At 35.2% G+C, this 21,632-nt stretch overlaps 1 protein-coding gene across 3 annotated transcripts in view; it reads right to left on the bottom strand.

Annotated features, from left to right (window-relative positions):
- MINPP1 (multiple inositol-polyphosphate phosphatase 1) overlaps positions 1 to 21,632 on the bottom strand; it is an 87,185-nt gene that overhangs the window by 54,152 nt on the left and 11,401 nt on the right. For 2 of the 3 annotated variants that reach the window (XM_001927672.5, XM_021072285.2), the window contains exon 4: positions 13,457 to 13,590. The exons of the other annotated variant lie outside the window; for it this stretch is intronic. In XM_001927672.5, the coding sequence (XP_001927707.1) occupies positions 13,457 to 13,590 (134 nt within the window). The remainder of the gene's footprint in view (positions 1 to 13,456; positions 13,591 to 21,632) is intronic. 3 annotated transcript variants of the gene reach the window in all.

The raw sequence follows: 21,632 nt of genomic DNA, 5'->3' as shown, positions 1-21,632 counted from the left end.
ATATTTTTGGATCCACTGTCCACCTGATCCCGATCCTACCCTGTAAGTGACCCACCTTGTTTTTCAGCTTCAAGATGCCTTCTCAGTTTGGTGGGCACTTTTCAGTCCCTCTGCCTCCAATACTAGTTTTTAGGCAAAGGCAAACTAAAGTCACAATGAGGTGCTCCAACAGATCCATTAGAATGGCTGAAATTAAAAATATCTACCATATCGAGTCTTGGCTAGGATGTAGAATAACTATAACTCTTACACACTGGTTGGGAGAGTTGGGCAGTTTCTTAAAGAGTTAAATACACACCTAAGTATGACTCAGCTAGTCTATCTCTAGGTATTAATTATCCAAGAGAAATAAAGGATATGTCCATACAAAGACCACAAATATTCATAGCAGCTTTCTTTGTAATAGCCTCAACCCAAATGTCCATCATAAACAGAAAAGATAAATTGTGATTATCCATATAATGGAATACTAAATAAAATACTAAATAAAAAGGAATGAACAACAAATACCCAAAACATAAATGAATCTCATAACCATTATGCTGAGTAAAAGAAGCCAAACAAAAATATATACATACTATATGGTTCCATTATATAAAATTCTAGAAAACACAAATTAGTATACAGTGACAGAAAGCAAACCAGTGGTTTGCCTGGGAAATGGCAGGGTATAGGGTGAATGGGAAATAGATAAGAGTCACAAAGAAATTTCTGCATGTGGTAGATACTTTGTAAACTTGATTGTGGTGATAGTTTTGTGGGTGTGTAAGTATGTAAGAACCCATCAAACTGTATACTTTAAACGTGTTGTTTATACCAATTATACTTCAATAAAGCTGTTTTTGAAAAAAATCAAAACAAGCATGAAGGGCTGATATTGCTGAGGTTTGTGAAAGAAGTCTTCAGTGACCAACCTCAAAGACCCCTCCTCCCATAAAGCCTTTTCCAAATTCCAACAGTTCAAGCCAATTCTTCTTTAGCAGTTTTTTTTTTTTTTTTTTTTTTTTTTTTTTTTTTTTTTTTTATTAACTTGTTTTCCAGGAATGACACATAGGTTTGTGACTTGGATGCCTTGGATAAACAAGAACTACAGGAGAGTGGATATTCCTTCATTACATGCTGAGGTTTATTCTAGACACAGAAGATAGAGCAGGGAAATAAAGTTCTAGACATCACAGACCTAGAGTCCAGGAGAATCAAAAATTGTTTTTCCAGAAGGCAAGGGGATAGGATATTTGAATTTGAATTCAGAGCCTTGCCAGCCTAGTTATACTAACTTTTATGTAGATGGAATCTTTCAACAATCAGCACTAGAAGAGGCTCCCGGTATACCTAATTAAACTCCATGGAACATTGACTTCAGAAAATTAGCAAAAAGACAAGAGGGAGCAGACTCTGAGTTAGAAATCTCACCTAAGAACTAATACCCTATGTTAGTTAAAAATGCTTCTCTTATTAAGTCTGTAAACATTAACTGAAAAAAAAATCTTTCATTAGAAAAAAATATTCTGAGAATTTAGAATTTAGAATCTACATACATTTCTGAGAACTTTAGAAAACCAACTCCCTGGTAACAAAGAACTAAGTAATAACTTGGTGCCACCACATTTTTATTTTGATGCTGCCATCTTATGTTAAAACATGGAACTACGCACGCTTAAAAAAGCCATACACTTATTGGATGGTGAAAACTGAAAAAAATCAAAAGATTTGAGAGTCAAAGAAAAAGACAGAAAAAGGTTAATGAGAGTTATTTAATAACAGTAACACATATTCACAGCAATTAATTTGGTATCTGAGCGTATTCCTGACAAAATTGAAGATCTCATGAGGTAAGCAATTATATAGTCCAGAATATAAACAAAAGGCAGGAAATGACTTACTGAATTCTCTCAATTAAAAAGAAACTACACACACACACACACACACACACACACACACACATATACTAACAGCTATAATGGGGAATGGGAAAGTAGAATAAAATCCAAATTTATCTCATTCCCTTAATAAATTCGATCTGCTTTTCTAATCACAGCTGCTTTAATAGCAATAGCTGCTTAAATAATAAATGTACTGGTTTTAACTTTAAACCCATCACTGTAGTGAGTGTTTAAGAAAGAAAATAAAAGTCAAGATCCTAGTAAGTCAAGGACCATGATGGATTTGGAGGACTGGTTATATTTAAACAAAATGTTGACACATCAATTAGCATTATTTGCAATTTCCAATTCTTCTGTGAAGTAAAACCATATTATTAAAATAATGTTGAAAAATATTCAAAAACACTGAAGAGTATCTCTGATGTAATGTTAATATAAAAAGATCACAACAAAAAAGGTAACAACCTGTGTACACAATATCATCTCATGGGGGGCAGAGGAGGGATGGAGAAAGCAAAACATTGCCTGGGAACTCTAGAATTAAGTGAAAGACATTTCCTCAAATAATATTAATGACAAAAGAGTGCTTTTGTATACATGTAAACTTATACATATATAAACACACTTATTTATCACAAGAACTCTAAATCCAAAATGCAAAAATTTTATAAGTCATAAGAAAGAAAGGTTAGTGTTTTGATAGAACAAATATCAAATAGATGATTACAGAATAGACTAGATCAGAAAAAATACAAAGATAAAGTACTCTACTAAAACATTATTATACCACATGGGGGAGGCTGTATATGTGGAAGAGGGGGTAGCATGTTGGAACCCTGTAATTTCTATCCATTTTTGTTGTGAACTTATATTGGTTTTGTCAGAAGTGCCTTAATTTTGACACTGCTTATAAAATTGGTCAGTATCAATCTATTTTTTTGGAAAGAAATCTGGTAGAAGTCTCTAAATTCACTTTCTTCCCTTTACCTTTTTAAGAAGATTTCATCTTGATTCAGCTAAATAAATATCTTTTAAAACCCTAATTAGTCTTTTAGTATAAAGAGAACTAGTCCTTGAAAAAGCACCTGCCAGTTTCTTCACAATCAGTGCTGACTTCTTCGGTTAGAAGAGGAAGCAGTGGCGAAAATCATTTCCTGTCTCACAAGGTCAAACTCTCCTTTCTTAAGCTTTTTATACTGTTTTACAATGTTACATAAACAGTTATATGATGACCCATGGCTTTTATGTTCATTTCTATTTTCTCTGGATTGTAAGTCACAAGGGCAATGATTTTGTCCTACTCATCACTAATAGACCCAGCTCCTAAAACACTGCCTGACATGTACCGCAGTAGCTGCTTAAAATACTGTTGAATGAATTTTATTTTCAATTCAAATAAAAGACTAATCCTCCAAAAAAAGTAAAAATTCTCTCCATCTTGCCAATGAAAAGGAAATGAGTTTTAAGAAATCAGCTCAAGGCCATGAAAATGTTAAGAGAATAAGCACTGCAAAGTATTTGTTTCTAATATTTAAATAATCACAGTAGCTGGGGGAGGGAAAGTGTGTGAGTGTCTGACAGACATTAAAGCCTTTTTTTTTTTTTTTTTTGCTTTCTAAATTTTATGGCTGCACTTGTGGCATATGCAAGTTCCCAGATCAGAGACTGAATCCAAGCCACATCTGCAATGTACAACGCAGCTGTGGCAATACTGAATCCTTTAATCCTCTGCGTCAGGTCAAGGATCAAACCTGCAACCTTCATGGTGACCCAAGCCACTACAGTTGGATTCTTAACCCACTGCACCATGGTAGAAACTCCTAAGGACATGTTTTTTGTTCATTTGTTTGTTTGGCTTTTGTCTTTTTAGGGCCGAACCCTCGGCATATGGAGATTCCTAGGCTAGGGGGCAATCAGAGCTACAGCTGCCAGCCTATACCACAGCCACAGCAACGCCAGATCCGAACCACATCTGCAACCTACACCACGGCTCACAGCAACACCGGATCCTTAACCAACTGAGCAAGGCCAGGGATCAAACCCACAACCTCATGGTTCATAGTCTGATTTGGTTCCACTGTGCCACGATGGGAACTCCTAAGGACATGTTTTGACCAGAGAATGCTCATATATGATAACAATACCACATTTGTATATTACATTATACTAAGTGCTTTAACAGACATCATCTCATTTGATTATCACAACCCTGTGAGTCAGGATAGACATTCCCCTTTTCAGAAGTAAGGAATCTGCAGCATCAATAAAGCAGAATGAGGACTCAAAGCAAATTCAAGCATCTGCCTACCACATCACATTGCCTCTATATTAATGCATCTCATTCAACAAGCCACTCATGAAAATTAGTCTCATTAGCTTCTAAGCATATAAAAACACAATCAGCTACTACCTAATATAAGAGTACACAATCCATTTCATTTTCCCCTTCTGTACATCAATTTTGAATATGATAAGCAGATTATAAGAAAATAAACTAAAACTGGAATCTTTTTTTTTTAATGCCAACATTCACACAATATGGAAGTTCCAGGCCAGGGACTGAATCCAAGCTGCAGCTGTGACATACACCACACACCTGAGCTGCTGCAGTCAGATTCTTAACTCACTGAGCCACAGCGGGAACTCTGGAATTTCATTTTAAGATAAAAACAAAACAAATAAAACTTCCTAGAAGGTGATCTGGATTACCATAAATGGGCCAACCTCAACTTGGAATGCTTCATCTTCAGATCACATCTAGGAACCACTGCATATTAGGGATCATAAATAATCTAGTTTTAATATTCTTTAGCAATCCCTGATAGTCAACATTAATGACCCTCTAGAAATTCCATCCTGGGTATACACCTAGGCAAAATAAAACATCCACACAAAAATCTGAATATAAATATTCACAGTAGTAATACTTACAACATCCCCAAAGTGGATATATCTGAAATGTCCATCAACTAATGAATGGATAGACAAATACAGAATATTCATACAATGGAACATAATTCAGCCATAAAAAAGAATGAAATACTGACACATGTTACAACATGGATGAACCCTTGAAAACATTATGCTAAGTCAAAAAAGCCAGTCACAAAGAACCACATATTATTACGCCATTCATATATCATATATCTGGAAAAGGCAAATCCATAAAGATAGAAAGTAGATTAGTGGTTGCCTAGTGCTGAGAGGGTTGGGGTTAATGGGAAATCACAGCTAATGGGCATGGTTTGTTTTTTAGTTGAAGTATAGCTGATTTACAATATTATATTAGTTTCAGGTGTATGGCACAGTGATTCATTTTTTAAATAGATTATATCCATTAAAAGTTATTACAAGAAATGGTTATAATTCCTTGTGCTGCATAATATTTCCTTGTTGCTTGTCTATTTTACATATAGTAGTTTGTGTATCTTAATCCCATACTCCTCTCACGCCCTTCCCTCCTCTCCTCCTCTCACTGCTAACTAGTTTGTTTTTTGTATCTGAGTCTGTTTTTGTTTTGCTAAATATACATTATTTGCCTTATTTTTAAAATTCTACATCTAAATGATATCACAGTGGTTATCTTTCACTGTCTTACTTATCTCACTAAACATAATAAATACCCTCCATGTCCATCAATGTTGCAAAAGACAAATTTCATTCTTTTTTATGTCTGAGTAATATTCTATTCTATATATACATATATACCAATCTCTTATCCATTTGTCTGTTGATGGAGACTTGGGTTGCTTCTATATCTTGGCTATGGTAAATAATACTGCTATGAACGCTGTGGTACATGTATTTTTTGATTTAGTATTTTCATTTTTTTCCAGATATAAATCCAGGAGTGGAATTGCTGGGTCATATGGTAGTTCTATTTTTAGTGTTTAGTTCACACTGTTTTCCACAGAGGTTACACCAAATGTACATTCTCACCAACAGTGTACAAGGTCTTCTTTTTCTCTAATTCTTCACCAACATTTGTTATTTATAGACTTTTTTTTTTTGGCTGTGGTGTACAGCAGATTGCTATGAGATCTCAGTTCCCAGACTGGGTTGAATCCAGGCCACAGCAGTGAAAGCACCAAATCCTAAACCCCAGACCACTGAGAAACTCCCTTTACAGACTTTTTGATGATACCATTCTGACAGGTGTAAGGTGATATCTCATTGGTGTTATGGTTTGCATTTCTCTAATAATTAGTGATGCTGTGCTTTGTTTCATGTGCCTGTTAGCCATCCTTACATCTCCTTTGGAAAAAATGTCTATTTGGTTCTTCTGCCCATTTTATTTGGCTGTCTGTTCTCTTATTGATATTGGATTGTATAACTATATATGTTTTGTTTTGTTTTGTTTTTTGTCTTTTTGCCATTTTTTCTTGGGCCGCTCTTGCTCTCGTGGCATATGGAGGTTCCCAGGCTAGGGGTTGAATCGGAGCTGTAGCCACCAGCCTACGCCAGAGCCACAGCAATGCGGGATCCGAGCCACATCTGCAACCTACATCACACCTCAAGGCAACGCCAGATCATTAACCCACTGAGCAAGGGCAGGGATCGAACCTGCAACCTCATGGTTCCTAGTCGGATTCGTTAACCACTGCACCACGACGGGAACTCCTGTTTTGGATATTAACCCCTTATCAGTCATATCTGACTTGCAAATATTTATTCTCATTTAGTAGACTGTCGTTTTGTTTTGTTAGTGGTTTCCTTTGCTGTGGAAGTGGCTCTGTTAATGGTTTCCCTTGCTTTTTATGTTTAATTAAGTCCCATTTGTTTATTTTTGCTTTCAAGTACTTTGTTTTAGAAGATGGATCAAAAAAAAAAAAAAGTATTGCTACAATTTATGTCGAAGAGTGTTCTGCCTATGTTTTCCTCTAGGAGTTTTATGGTACCCCATCTTACATTTAGATCTCTAAACCATTTTGAGTTTATTTTTATATATGGTGTTAGAGACTGTTCTAATTTCATTCTATTATAAGCAGCTATCCAGTTTGCCCAACACCACTTATTGAAGAGATTATCTTTTCTCCATTGTAGATTCTTGCCTCCTTTGTCATAGATTAATCGACCATAGGTGTGTGGATTTATTTCTGGGACACTATTCTGTTCCACTGAACCATGTGTCTTTCTGTGCCAATATCATGCTGTTTTGACTACTGTAGCTTTGTAGTATAGTCTGAAGTCAAGGAGGGTGAAACCTCCAGCTTCCTTCTTTTTTCTTATGATTGATTTGGCAATTTGGGGTCTTTTGTGGTTCTGTATAAGTTTTAGTTTTATCTTTTTTTTTTTTTTTTGGTCTTTTTAGGGCTGCACCCACAGCATGTGGAGATTCCCAGACTAGGGGTTTAATTAGAGCTCCAGCGACTGGCCTACACCACAGCCACAGCAACACTAGATTTGAGCCACATCTGTGACCTACAGAACAGCTCATGGCAACACCAGATCCTTAACCCACTGGGCAAAGCCAGGGATTGAACCCGCATCCTCATGGATGCTAGTCAGATTCATTTCCACTGAGCCATAATGGGAACTCTCCATATAAGTTTTAGGATTATTTATTCTAGTTCTGTGAAAAACGTCAAAGGTATTTTTGATAGGGATTGCATTAAGTCTGTAATATGGACATTTTAAAATATGTGAGTTCCCATTGTGGCACAGTGTGTTAAGGATCCAGTGTTGCCACAGCTGTGGCAGAAGTTGCAGCTGCAGCTTAGAATTGATCCCTGGTCTGGAAACTTTCATATGCCACAAGTGTGGCTGAAAAAGAAAAAAATAAATAAATAAAATATTAATTCTTCTAATCCAAGAGCACAGGTTATCTTTTTCTTTGTATCATCTTCAATTTACTTCATATTTTATACTTTTTAGCATTTAGGTATTTCACCTCGATTAAGTTTATTCCTAAGTATTTTATTCTTTTTTATGCAATTTTAAATTTTTTAAAACTTTCTCTTTCTGATAGTTCATTAGTATATAGCAAAGCAACAGATGTCTACATATTAATCTTGTATCCTGCAACTTTACGGAATTTATTTACTAGTTCTAACAGTTTTTTTGTGAAGACTTCATGGTTTTCTATATTTAGTATAATGTCATCTGCAAATTGTGACACTTTTACTTCTTCCCTTCCAATCTGGATGCCCTTTATTTCTTTTTCTTTTCTAAATGCTATGACTACGATTTCCAATACTATGTTAAATAGAAGTGGCAAGAATAGGCATCACTGTCTTGTTCCTAAATTTAGAGAAAAGATTTCCTCCAGCTTTTCACCACTGAGTATGATGTTAGGTGTGGGGTTTGTCATAAATGGCCTTTATTATATGGAGATATGATCCCTCCATACCAACTTTGATAAGGGTTTTTAGCATGAATGGATGTTAAATTTTGTTATATGTTTTTTCTGTGCCTATTGAGATAATTTTGTGATTTTTATCCTTCCTTTTGTTAATGTGGTGTATCTTTTTTTTTTTCAAGGTAATTAAACAGTAAAATTAAACAGTAATAATGTTTACACAACTCTGAATACACTAAAAACCACTGAACTGTACTTTAAATGGGTAAACTATAAGGTATATGAACTATTTCTCAATAAAATTATTTTGCTGTGAGCTTTAAGTGCTCTTAAAAAATAGTCTATTTTTATTTTCTTTTTTTTATTACTCAATGAATTTATCACATCTGTAGTTAAAAAAAAATGACTCTACAAGACTGCAAGGACCCTAATTTTAAAAAATATTTGATTATTTTCTGGTAATGTTATTAAGGCAGGGAAATGAACTAATAACTTAAAAAACATTTTTAACAATTATGTGCCAGAAAGCATTTTGGGGTCATTTCATTAAAAAAAACAAAAACAATAACCTGACCCCCTTGCTGTACAGTGGGAAAATAAAAAAAAAAAACAAAAAAACAAAAAAACAAAAACAAGACTCTGAGGAAAGATGCCATTTTTCTGAAATAGTAAAATCTTTAAATATTATTTCCATTCCTACAAAAGATTATTTCATTCTTTCTTTTTCCCTTTTCCTTTTATTAGTTACCTATATTGTTTTAAAAGTTTTATTGAAATAAAATGTAACCATAAAATTCACTTATTTTAATTAAATTAAATGAATTTTAGTAAATGTTAACAGCTGTCTGCGCAGTCTTCACAATCCAATTTAGAAACACATTTATCTTCCTAGCAGTTAGTTCATTCTTATTGCTGAGTACTATTTCATCATATAGATACACTAATTGTGTTTATTCATTTTTCAGTTGATGGACATTTGAACAGTTTTCAGCTGTTATGAATAATACTGCTATAAACATGCACGTGGAAGTCTGTATAGACACATTTTCATTTCTACTGGGTACGCAGATTTGCTAAATCACATAGTAGATGGTTTTTTTGTGGTTTTTTTTTTTTTTTTTTGGTCTTTCTTTGCCATTTCTTGGGCTGCTCCCAAGGCATATGGAGGTTCCCAGGCTAGGGGTCTAATCAGAGCTGTAACCACCAGCCTACACCAGAGCCACAGCAATTCGGGATCCGAGCCGCATCTCCAACCTACACCACAGCTCACAGCAACGCCGGATTGTTAACCCACTGACCAAGGGCAGGGATCAAACCCACAACCTCATGGTTCCTAGTCGGATTTGTTAACCACTGCACCACGATGGGAATTCCAGATGTATGTTTAAGAAGATTCTTTTTTAAAAAATTTTATTTAATTTTTTGGCCACACCCATGGCACATGAAAGTTCCCAGCCCAGGGATTGAATCTGAGCAGCAACAAAAATCTCTGCCACGGCTGCAACAACTCTGGATCCTTAACCCACTGCACCAGGCAGGGGATTGAACACATGCCTCTGCAGCAACCCAAGTTGCTGCAACTGGATCCCTAATCCACTGCACCACTGCAGGACTCCTAAGGGGATATTAGGGGTATTTCACTGTGGTTTTAATGTATAATATTATCAGTAGACAGTTTATTAGTATCTTTTCATGTGCTTATCTGCCATCCATATATCTTCTTTAGTAAACTATCTGTTCAAATCTTTAACACTTTTTCAAAAATTGAGTTATCTGTCACCTTATTATCAAAATAAAACTTCTCTATATACTCTAGAATCAAATCCTTAATCATACACATATGTTTGGCAACTATTTTCTCCAAGTCTATTGTCTTTCTTCTCATTTTTCAAATAGTGTTTTTGGAAGAAAGATTTTTTTTTTTTGTCTTTTGTCTTTTTTTTGTTGTTGTTTTGTTGTTGTTGTTGTTGCTATTTCTTGGGCCGCTCCCGCGGCATATGGAGGTTCCCAGGCTAGGGGTTGAATCGGAGCTGTAGCCACCGGCCTACGCCAGAGCCACAGCAAAGCGGGATCCGAGCCGAGCCGCGTCTGCAACCTACACCACAGCTCACGGCAACGCCGGATCGTTAACCCACTGAGCAAGGGCAGGGACCGAACCCGCAACCTCATGGTTCCTAGTCGGATTCGTTAACCACTGCGCCACGACGGGAACTCCGGAAGAAAGATTTTTAATTTCAAAGTCCGTTTTATCAAAAACTTAATGGATTGTGCTTTTGGTGTTATACCTAAGAAATTCTTGTCTAATCCAAGATAATGAAGATATACTATAATGTTTTCTAAGAGTTTTGCAGCTTTAGTTCTTACATCCAAGTCATTGACCCATTTTCTTTTGTTTCTTTTTTAAAATTTAAGTGTAGCTGATTTACCATTTATGCTAGTTTCAGTGTACAAGACAGTGATTCAACATTTTTATAGATTATACTCTAAGTTATTACAAAATAATGGCTATATTTTCCTATGCTCTACAGTATATCCTTGTTGCTTGATCCTACATTTTCTTCTAGAAGTTTTTTAATTCTACATTTTACATTTAAATCTCTGATCCATTTTTGTGCATACTATGAAGGGTCTGAGTGTCATTTTTTTAACATATGGATATCCAATGCTCCAGCACGATTTTTGAAAAGGCTATTCTTTTCTCCAATGCATTACCATGGCATCTTTGTCAGAAACAATTTATTTCTTAATTTTATTCTATACCATTGATCCATTTGGTTATTACAGTTTTATAAATTTTGAATTCGGTTATTTAGAAGTCCTTTTGTTCTTTTCCAGAAGTATTTCAGCTCTTCCAGGTCCTTTGCATTTCTGTATAAGTTTTAGAATAAGCTTCTCAATTTCTCCAAAGAGACCTACTGGGATTATGATAGGGATTGCAGTCAGCCTACAGATGATTGATCTGAGTCTTGCAATCCATAAAGATAGTATATCTCTGTGTTTATTTAGGTTCCCTTTAATTTCTCTCTGTAATGTTTTGTAGTTTTCAGTGTACAGAAACACTTATTTTATTTATTTTTTTAAGGTTCCCAGACTAGGGGTTGAATCAGAGCTGCAGCTGCCAGCCTATGGCCATGGCCACAGCAACACCGGATTTCAGCCACATCTGCGACCTACACCACAGCTCATGGCAACGCCGGATCCTTAACCCACTGATGGAGGCCAGGGATCGATCCTGCATCCTCTCAGATATTCGTTGCGTTTGTTACCACTGAGCCACCACAGGAACACCTCTCACTTATTTTAAAACACCAATGATAAACTTCTTACTTAAGCTTTATATCTGGTATCAAATGTAATAGCAAATCTTACAAAATTTAAGAATCTTTCAAACACAATTTTAAGTTTGCCATACCTCACATTCAAGCAATGGGACAAATAATGAACAAGGAATAAATAGTAAAGGTCTGTTATCTCATAAAGTCTAAGGGTTTTAAAACCAAGTGGGAAACCATTCATAAAGCCAAGTGGGAAAGAAGTTAATGCCTATCTCAAAGAGGGTATGTCCCTTGACTATTTTGCCCCACAAAAGTGTTTGGCAGCAGAAACTAAAATACAGATCTTTCTCCATTGATGATGAGGTTACGTCTTAATAAACCCATTATTAAGCCAAAAACCTACCAAACATCATAGCTTAACCTAACCTACCTTAAACGTGTTCAAAACACATTAATCTACATTTGGGCAAAATAACACAAAGCCTACTTTGTAATAACTTGTTGAATATCTCAAGTAGTTTATTGAACACTGTACTAGAAGTGAAGAACAGAATGGTTATATAGGTATAGAATGGTCCTAAGTGTATCAGCAGTTTTTATTTGGGGCTACAGCTGACTGCTGATGCCCAGCATCATGAGAGTATCCTACCATCTATCACTAGCCCAGGAAAAGATCAAAATTCAAAGTATAGCCTCTACTGAATGTGTAGCACTTTTGTACCATCATAAAGAAAAAAAAATCATAAATCAAATCATTGTAAGTCAAGAACCATAGGTACTCAATCTGGTTTTCTTCCTTAATTCCCACCAAACCCAAGAAAACTCCACAAACTGAAGTTATATTCACAAATACAAAATTCCTCTCTACATCTATATGTGTATAAAACTTATTAATATGAACACATCAAATATATCATCTCCAATATTTACAGGATTTTCATCTCCAATTCCATGAATGTATAGGCTTTCATGGAAGCATATTTATCAAATCAAATGTGGCTAAGATTTCATAAAATTTTCAAATTATGAAAAGTTTTTTTAAACTTTTGAAATATATGAATGTTAACAAAGATTAACATCTTTTTGATGAGAAACTCTCATTTTAAAACTTTGAAAAATATCATTTCAGAAACCACGTACAACTGCATTATTTATAATAGCAAAAAACAGAAACTATTCAAATGGCCACCGACAAAAAATAATATAAATTGCAGTATCTATTTCCTGAATATTGAAAATCACTGAATATTGTACCAGAGTAAAATGAATGAATTACAGTATATGCAGCAACATAAATATTAAAAGCGTAATAATACTGAGAGGGAAAACACAAGTTCCGGAACATAATAAGAATGTCTCTAAGTAAAACTAAACATATCATTTTGGTACATACATTTCATAACAAAAGCAATTTTTATAGAGGCGAAAAAACTATATGCACCAAATTCAGAACAGCACTTAAAGGGGACAAGGAATAAAGAGGGTAAAGGAAGGTAGGAGAATGGAATCACCGAGGAAAAATAGACAAAGGCAAATTATTAGTTATGTTCCAGTTGTTGGGTTGAATGGAGGATTTATACGCTTTATAACATGTCATCTAATTCTTTCAACTTATTTTTTCATCTAATTCTTTTTCAATTTTTTAAAACATAAGCAAAATCTATTTTTTAAAATTACCCATTACAAGGTTTGGAATTGGCATATTCACACTACTGTATATGGAATAAGATGGTCAACAGAGACCTGCTATATATAGCACAGGGAACCCTACTCAATATTCTGTGATAACCTATATGGAGAAGAATCTGAGAGAAATGTATAGGTGTATAGATATAACTGAATCACTTTGTTCTACAGTAGAAATTATCAAAACATTGTAAATCGACTATACTTCAATAAAACTTTAAAAAACGAAAAAACAATCACTCACTATAAAACATTTTTCAAAAGCTTAACTAGACATTCAGAATATATACCAAAATAAATTTGTAAGTTTTTACCTTTGCTTCTGTTCAATTGCTTTGTCCAAGTGCTGAAAGATATTCTGAAACAGGGTGCAGCTGGAGCGACTGTTAATAGTATACCCATATCCTCTTTTCCAATATTGTTTCAGATCATTTAAATATTCTAAAACCTAAAAATAAAAATTTCAAAAATCATTACTATTACATTTTTATTAATGTAACAGATTTCCTGATTTAATAATTTTTTTTCAGAAAAGGTTACATTATTTAATCATCATTCTGCACAAAGTATAGTAGAATCTTAGGATTCATAGAGTTTATAACTACCATTTCAAGCATTTAAGGGGTTATACCCAAGGGCCCATAACAAAGAGACTTATATCGAGACACAAACTTGAATGGGAATGTAGAGACTGGCATGCAAGAGCAAGTTAGTAGTACTTACAGTCAATAATCCAGCATCCATGACAGTTCAGGATAGTTAAAGACATGTGCTCACCTCCCCTCTCTTCTAAAATTATATTAAGATGATAGCAAAGATATATACAGAAAAAAAGAAAAAAGATATACACAGAAGAACATTCATTACAGCACAGAAAGATGCCAACAGTGAATTGGGAATTTTTTAAGAATTTTAGGAAGGCAGACACCAGATAGAAAATGAGTTACTTTGGTTCATGTATCAATTTGACAAAAACAGTAATAAAAGTAGACTAGGGATATGAAAAATTGGAACTATCGGAAGGAATGCATATTGGCATAGACATTCTAAAGGGCAAATTGATGAAATCCATAAAAACGTACATCTCTAAGGTTCATTTAATTCCATTTTTTATAAAGTAATATTTACAGAGGAACATAAGAGAGAATGTACAAGAACATCTTAAGGAGTAGCACTGCTTGTAGGAATGCCCCCCACCCCCAGGTTTCCTGGAAATACCTAAATGTCATTAATAGGTAGACAGTTAAAAAAATCTACGGTATACATATACTATGGGATACTATTATCTTAAAATTCTCTATTGTAGATTTACATGAACTGACACGGAAAGCTCTCCAAGACATACTGCAGAATGAGAAGAGCAGGTTGAGAGAAATAAATGAGGGAGTTCCTATTGTGGCTCAGTCGTATGAACCCAACTAATATCCATGAGGATGCAGGGTCAATCCCTGGCCTCCATCAGTGGGTTAAGGATCCAGTGTTGCCATGCACTGTGCTGTAGGTTGCAGCTGCAGCTTGGATCCTGTGTGGCTGTGGCTGTGGCTGGCAGCTGCAGCTCTGATTTGAACCCCAGCCTGGGAACTTCCATATGCTGCACATGTAGCCCTAAAAAGCAAAAAAAAAAAAAAAAAAAAAAAAAAAAAAAAAAAGAATAAATGAAGTACAATACCATTCACTACAATACACACACACACACACACACACACACATTTTACATTTCTAAGAATAAAAGAAAAGGATTGAAAAGTACACAAATCAACAAGAATGAAAATGTTCTGTGGAAAGGTCTTGAATTGAGAGTTGATTAAGGCAGCCTTCATCTGAATGTTAAGCTTGTACTCATGTATCATTTGATCCAACATCAAAACTAGAGGACTAAAACTTGCAACCCAAAAGAGGTACAAAAGAAGACTATGCAGTAGCTACAAGCCATTCTTCCCAGAGGAGTCCCTAGAAAAATTAAGTGCAAGCCTTGAGTTTAAGAGAAAGAGCCAGGGCAGACCAGTGCCATACACCAAAAACACAACTAAAAATATATTACGGAGGCAATTATATCAATAAGTTAACAAAAGAGACAAAGAAAACATTTTTAAAAATTAAAAAAAATTTAAAAGAATTAGATAAAGTTCTACCAAATCTATTTAAGAAATAAAACAAAAATAGTATGAGTAATGAAAAAGGAGAGGAACTTTCAAACTGGGGACAAGGAAAAGGATGTGAAGCAGAATTCAGCAGTCTTGGGAGTTCCCATTGTGGTACAGCGGAAATGAATCCAACTAGGAACCATGAGGTTGCGGGTTTGATCCCTGGCCTTGCTCAGTGGGTTTAAGGATCTGGCGTTGCCCTGAGCTGTGGTGTAGGTGGCAGATACAGCTAGGCTATGGCGTTGCTGTGGCTGTTGTGTAGGCTGGCAGCTGTAGCTCCAATTTGACCTCTAGCCTGGGAACCTCCTTGTGCCGAGGGTGTGGCCCTGAAAAAGCAAAAAAAAAAAAAAAAAAAAAAAGAATCCAGCAGTCTTGCTGAGTTAAGGAGTCAGAATTCAGAGTTTGATAAGCTTGAAGTAGCTAGAATTAGCAGGATAGAGTATCAGAAAGGAGGAAGGTATACAGAAAAAGAACTCCAAAAATCTTGAGGTGGGGTCCCCCTGATTCTTTTGCTGAATGCTGTGGGAGCGGTAAGCTGATGAATTCCAGAGCTATCACAAGACTGGGGTATATTCATGTGCCAAGCAGCCTAGGTAGAGAGAGCTTCCATAGACACCAAGATATCCAGGACTTCAAAACAGACCCCAGAAGGGTCATACTTTAGCAATAAAGGTATGTCTATCAGTAGAGTCTTGCTCTGTGTTTTGTAAGGTCAGGTCTAGAGAATGAAACTCAGAAAGAAAGAAATCTGAAAAGGATCAGATGATCCATGAGTAACTTAACTGCAAAATAAAACAGATTTCGGAGTTCCCATTGTGGCAGTGGTTAACGAATCTGACTGGGAACCATGAGGTTTCGGGTTTGATCCCTAGCCTTGCTCAATAGGTTAAGGATCCGGCACTGCTGTGAGCTGTGGTGTAGCTCGCAGACGTGACTTGGATCCTGCGCTGCTGTGGCTCTGGCGTAGGCCGGCAGCTATAGCTCCGATTCAACCCCAAGCCTGGGAACCTCCATATTCCATGGGTGCAGCCCTAGAAAAGACAAAAAGACAAAAAAATAAGATAAAATAAACTCAGTTTCTTTAAAAAAGAAAAAAAAAATTCAACATTTATAAGATAAAATCCAGGCATTGAACACCATAACATTCACAATGTTCATTATCTAATAAACAATTACTGGAAATACGTGAAGAAATAAGAAACATGACTTATAACCAGGAGAAAAATTAGTCAGTAAAAGAATCTTAAGAAAGAAGGAATGCAAGGATGGGATGATTCAATACTAAAAAATGAACTAACATAATTACTATGTTAGAAGATTAAAGAAGAAGAAAAAAGTCTCCCTAGATGCCATAAATTAAGCACACATTCCTGACTTTAAAAACAATAAACAAATAGAAGGTTTTAGCAGGCAATAAACGAAATTTCCTTAACTTGGTAAGGGTAATTACTAATGACTATGCTAAATGTTGTATTTTACAATGAAACATTGAAAGTACTTTTTTTTCTTTTTTTTTTTTTTTGGTCTTTTTGGGCCACACCCATGGCATATGGATGTTCCCAGGCTAATTGGAGCTGTAGCTGCCAGCCTATACTATAGTCATAGAAAACATGGGATCCAGCTGGCACCTGTGACCAACACCAAAGCTCATGGCAATGCCAGATCCTTAATCCACTGAACGAGACCAGGGACTGAACCCACGTCCTCATGGATACTAGATGGGTTCTTACCACTGAGCCATGACAGGAACTCGCAAAGTTACTCTTTTTTTTTTTTTTTCTATTTTTTTTTTTTTTCTTTTTGTCTTTTTGCCATTTCTTGGGCCGCCCCTGCAGCATATGGAGGTTCCCAGGCTAGGGGTCGAATCGGAGCTGTAGCCGCCGGCCTACGCCAGAGCCACAGCAACACAGGATCTGAACCATGTCTGTGACCTACAGCACAGCTCACGGCAATGCCGGATCTTTAACCCACTGAGCAAGGGCAGGGATCGAACCTGCAACCTCATGGTTCCTAGTCGGATTCGTTAACCACTGCGCCAAGACGGGAACTCCCCAAAGTTACTCTTAACTAGAAAATACAACTTTGAGTTTTTCGATGATAAGATTTAGATCTATCTGCTCTCTTCTCTCAGAAATCACTCTATAAAAAGAAGAATGAAAAAGTGCAAATGCCCTTTTCAAAGAAATTAGGAGACTCTGTACCCTGAGCCACCATCATAAATGAGAGACTGCCAAATACGGTGAAAACAAAACATCTCAGAGAAAACCAGCAGAAGACAGATCCTTAAAGCACATAGTACACTTGAAGGAATAAATCAAACAATCCTTTGCAAAAGAATGAAGTCTAGAGAAGCCTCACTGGACAGTATGCAACACCATTACAAGGAAACAGTCCTTCCATCTTCACAAGCATCCTACAAAGAATCTCAGAGAATAACTCTAAATTGGAAGGAACATGACTTATCTCTGAAGAGCTGCTCATTTCAACTGGCCACCTGAGAAGCAAAAGCAGAACTCACTACAAAGAAGAAGAAGAATTAAAAAGGTGCAAGTATCTATACAAACAAACAAATTGAAACCAACACCGTTATAAAGAAAATTTAAAAAGAGCCCAAAACAAGAAAAAAAAGATAAAGATGTATAAAGATAGAAACATAAGCTAGAACAGCTCTAAAAATAGTTTGGCATTATCTAATAAATGTGAAGCACTTGTGATCCAGCAATTCTACTATAGACATGGACCTTCAGAAATGCATGCCAATAGACATACGCAAGAATATTCATAATACCCCCAAAACTGACAGCAACCCAAAGTTTTACCAATAAGATAATGGGTTAAAAACACAGTGGTAGGAGTTCCCTTGTGGCTCAGTGGTAAGGAACCCAACTACAATCCATGAGGACATGGGTTTGAGCCCTGGCCCCACTCAGTGGGTTAAGGATCCAGTGTTGCCTTGAGTTATGGTGTAGGTTGTAGATGTGACTTAGATTCCCACCTTGCTGTAGCTGTGGTATAGACTGGCAGCTACAGCGCTGATTAGACCCCTAACCTGGGAACTTCCATATGCCATATGTGTGGCCCTAAAAAGAAAAAAGAAAAAAAAAAGTGATAACTCATGTAACAGAATATTATACAGCAACAAAAATAAGTGAACTATAACTACATGTGACATCATAGATAAATCTTAAATCATAATGTTGAAAAAACTAGATACAAAAATGCATACTGGATGATTCCATTTTATAAAGTTCAAAAATATATAAATTGTCTCTTGGGAAAAATAATAAATTTGTAGACACTAACTGATATAATAAAATGCAAATACACAAATAAGTAATAATAATGGGGAACTAATCTCAAGTGCATAAGGAAAGCAAAATTTTAAACTTTGGCGAGATAAATTTACCAAATTCTACAAATAAATCTGAAAACCTGGATGATATGAATGACTTTCATAGGAAAATATTACATACCAAACTGACTCCAGATGAGGTAAAAAATCTAGATATACTTGTGATAGTAAAAGACAGACATAAAGTTGCAAAAAGCTATTCCACAGAGAAGTATTTAGTTCATGTGTCATTTCTTTTGTAAAGATTCCCTGACTGCCATTAATCAGCTTCCTCCTTTATATATCACGATACCTTATCTACTTCTACTACAGCCATTACATTGTCTTACAATGGTTTATTTGTGTCTTTCCCTCCTTGTGACATTCTTTGAGGACAATCCTTATCTCATGTTAGTATCCTCAGTTCCAACCAAGTACCTGGTACACAGCAGGCACTCAAACAATATTTGTTGAATGAAAGCATATATGGACCAGCATTTCAAGAGGTCTTGAATATCTAATAATCTCCAGAGTTCTTAAAATTTCATAAATTTCTATTCATTTTTAATTTTTAAAATATTTTAATAAGAAATTTCAAATATAAAAAATAGAAAACAGTAGAATAATAAACCTCTGTGTGAGTGCATCATCCAACTTCAACAATAATCAACATTTGGCCAATTCTCTTGCAGTTATGCACCTACCACCACCACTGGATTATTGTGAAGCAAATCTTGGACATGATTTTATTGTATCTGTAAATACTTCAGTATGTAAACCTATTTCATAGTGAAAAGTCCTAAGCAGAAATAGATAATTTTCTATCAAATTACTGAAAAAGAAAAAAAAAATCACAGGAAACACCAAAATCAAAAGAAAATTTTATATTTTTTAATGAAGAATCTAACTTATTTGCTTTAACTACATAAACAGGAAGCTCTTATTCAATTAATTTAATAAATGTATTTCAAATTTCCAAATCATCATTATTTAAATGAGTTCTTTATTTACAAAGGAAAAAAGTTACCTACACAATGGAGAAACTTGAAATGTATCACTTTAATCATATGGTCAAAGATATTATTATTAATGATGTGACAAACTGACATCATTCCTTCTGATTAGATGCATTTATATTAGCAAATTTATATAGTATTGTTGTCAAAAGTGTTTAAATTCCAGTTTAATCTTAAATAAAAAACAGACACAAAAACATTCTGCAAAAAAACCTAGCGTACATGCCTGTAAAATCACAGTGCACAAAAGACAAAAAAAAGGCTGGAATACTCTTCTAAATTAAAGAAAACTAAAAAGACATGACAAGTAAATCAAACGAATGACCTTTGATTAGATTCTGAATTTCTATAAAAAATGGCTATAAATATAAGATTTTATTAAGACAAGTGTGAAAACATGAACACTGACTGTATATTAGATAATACTGTGCTATATAGACATATGCAAAATATTTTATTATAATTATGTAGGAGAATATTCTAGTTTAGATGCATGATCAACTATTTAAGGGCAAAATGTCTTGATAATTGGGGAAAAAAAACTGTATATATGTGGTAGACAGAATAAATGCCCCTCAAAGATGTCTACATCTTAATTTCTAGAAGCTATGAATGTTGTCTTACATGATAAAAGGGAATTTGCAAATGTGATTAAGGATCTAAAGATAGCAAATTATCCTGGTCTATTTAAGTGGGCCCGATGATCACAAGGATCCTTGTAAGACATAGGTAGGAAGAACAGAGTAGGAGATATAACCATGGAAGCCGTGATCAGAGTGAAACAAGGAATGCAGGTGGCATCAGAAACTGGAAAAGGCATGAACAGATTTTCCCCTAGAGCCTCCAAAAAGAACACAGGCACCCCCTTGTTGATACCTCGATTTTAACTCCATAAAATTCATTTTGGATTTCTTACTTCTGGAATTCTTAAGATAATTAATTTACCTTGTTTTAAAAGCACTAAGTTTGTGGTAATCTGTTACAGCAGTAATAGGAAAATATGAAGTTATATAGAATGAAAAGTAAATATGCCTCAAAAAAAAGGTTAAAAACTGGTGAATATTAAGTGAAGGACATGAATGTTCATTCTATTATTCTTACAACTTTTGTCAGTTTGAAATTTTTCAAAACAAGTTGTGGGGGGAAGAGAGTTCATGAGCAATAAAGAGATAAAAGGGTAACCCTAAAAAGAAAAGGAAAAAAAAAAAAAAGCCAAGTAACACGAAATCTTATAATCACCTCATAGTTCCATCTTTCAACAGATATGGAAATAAAAGCATGGAGTTATACGTGTTTGGAAGAAAGGGACCATAAGGATACAGCTACCCAGAATAGGAAAAGGGCAGATAGCAGGTAGCCTGGAGAGCACAGGCCAAATATTCCAACAACCATAGTAAGCTGGGCAAATAAGTTGTTCTTCTGTTAAAAAATAAATTTCCCTTTTGCCAATACCCATCAGTCATTTACACAATACTGAAATCACTTTAGTTTTGTTTATTGGCTTTTTTCCTTAGAGCAATCCAGGTGGGGAGAAAATAAAGGTGAAGTAGTTTGACACATGATGGTGAATGATCCTAAGTCTCAGTTTATACCCTTACTGGTATAATTTTTAATGGTTCCTCTTTCACTCTTAAAAGTATTCAATTTTAAAAGTATTCAAATTTAGAACATAAACTTTATGGTCATCCTAAGCACAAAGTATTTCAAAGGAGGGGAGTCCAGGAAGTTTCTGAAGTGATGAGTTTTGGACCAGGGAGATGAGAAGCGTATTGAGTACTTGGGACAGAAGGAAAGTAAATCACTAGGAATCAATTCAGGAGCACAGGGAGGAAATACAATACACCTATTACTACTGGTGTTCAGCATTGTAGAGCAATAATCCACTGAGAGCCCCTTCCCCTTCTTCCAACTCACCCACTAAGTACTACTTCTGCATTGGCACAACATCATGAAAACCGCCCTCCATCTAGTTATTGGTCACTTAGATTTTTGAGTAACA

This window comes from Sus scrofa, chromosome 14, assembly GCF_054392235.1.
Source record: "Sus scrofa isolate SSC_HxYL_T2T_F1_AM1 chromosome 14, Sscrofa_HxYL_maternal_Yorkshire_Landrace_v2.0, whole genome shotgun sequence".
Taxonomy (NCBI): Eukaryota; Metazoa; Chordata; class Mammalia; order Artiodactyla; family Suidae; genus Sus; species Sus scrofa.
The sequence above is the reverse complement of the archived record's forward strand: the minus strand, read 5'-3'. Positions and strand labels throughout refer to the sequence as shown.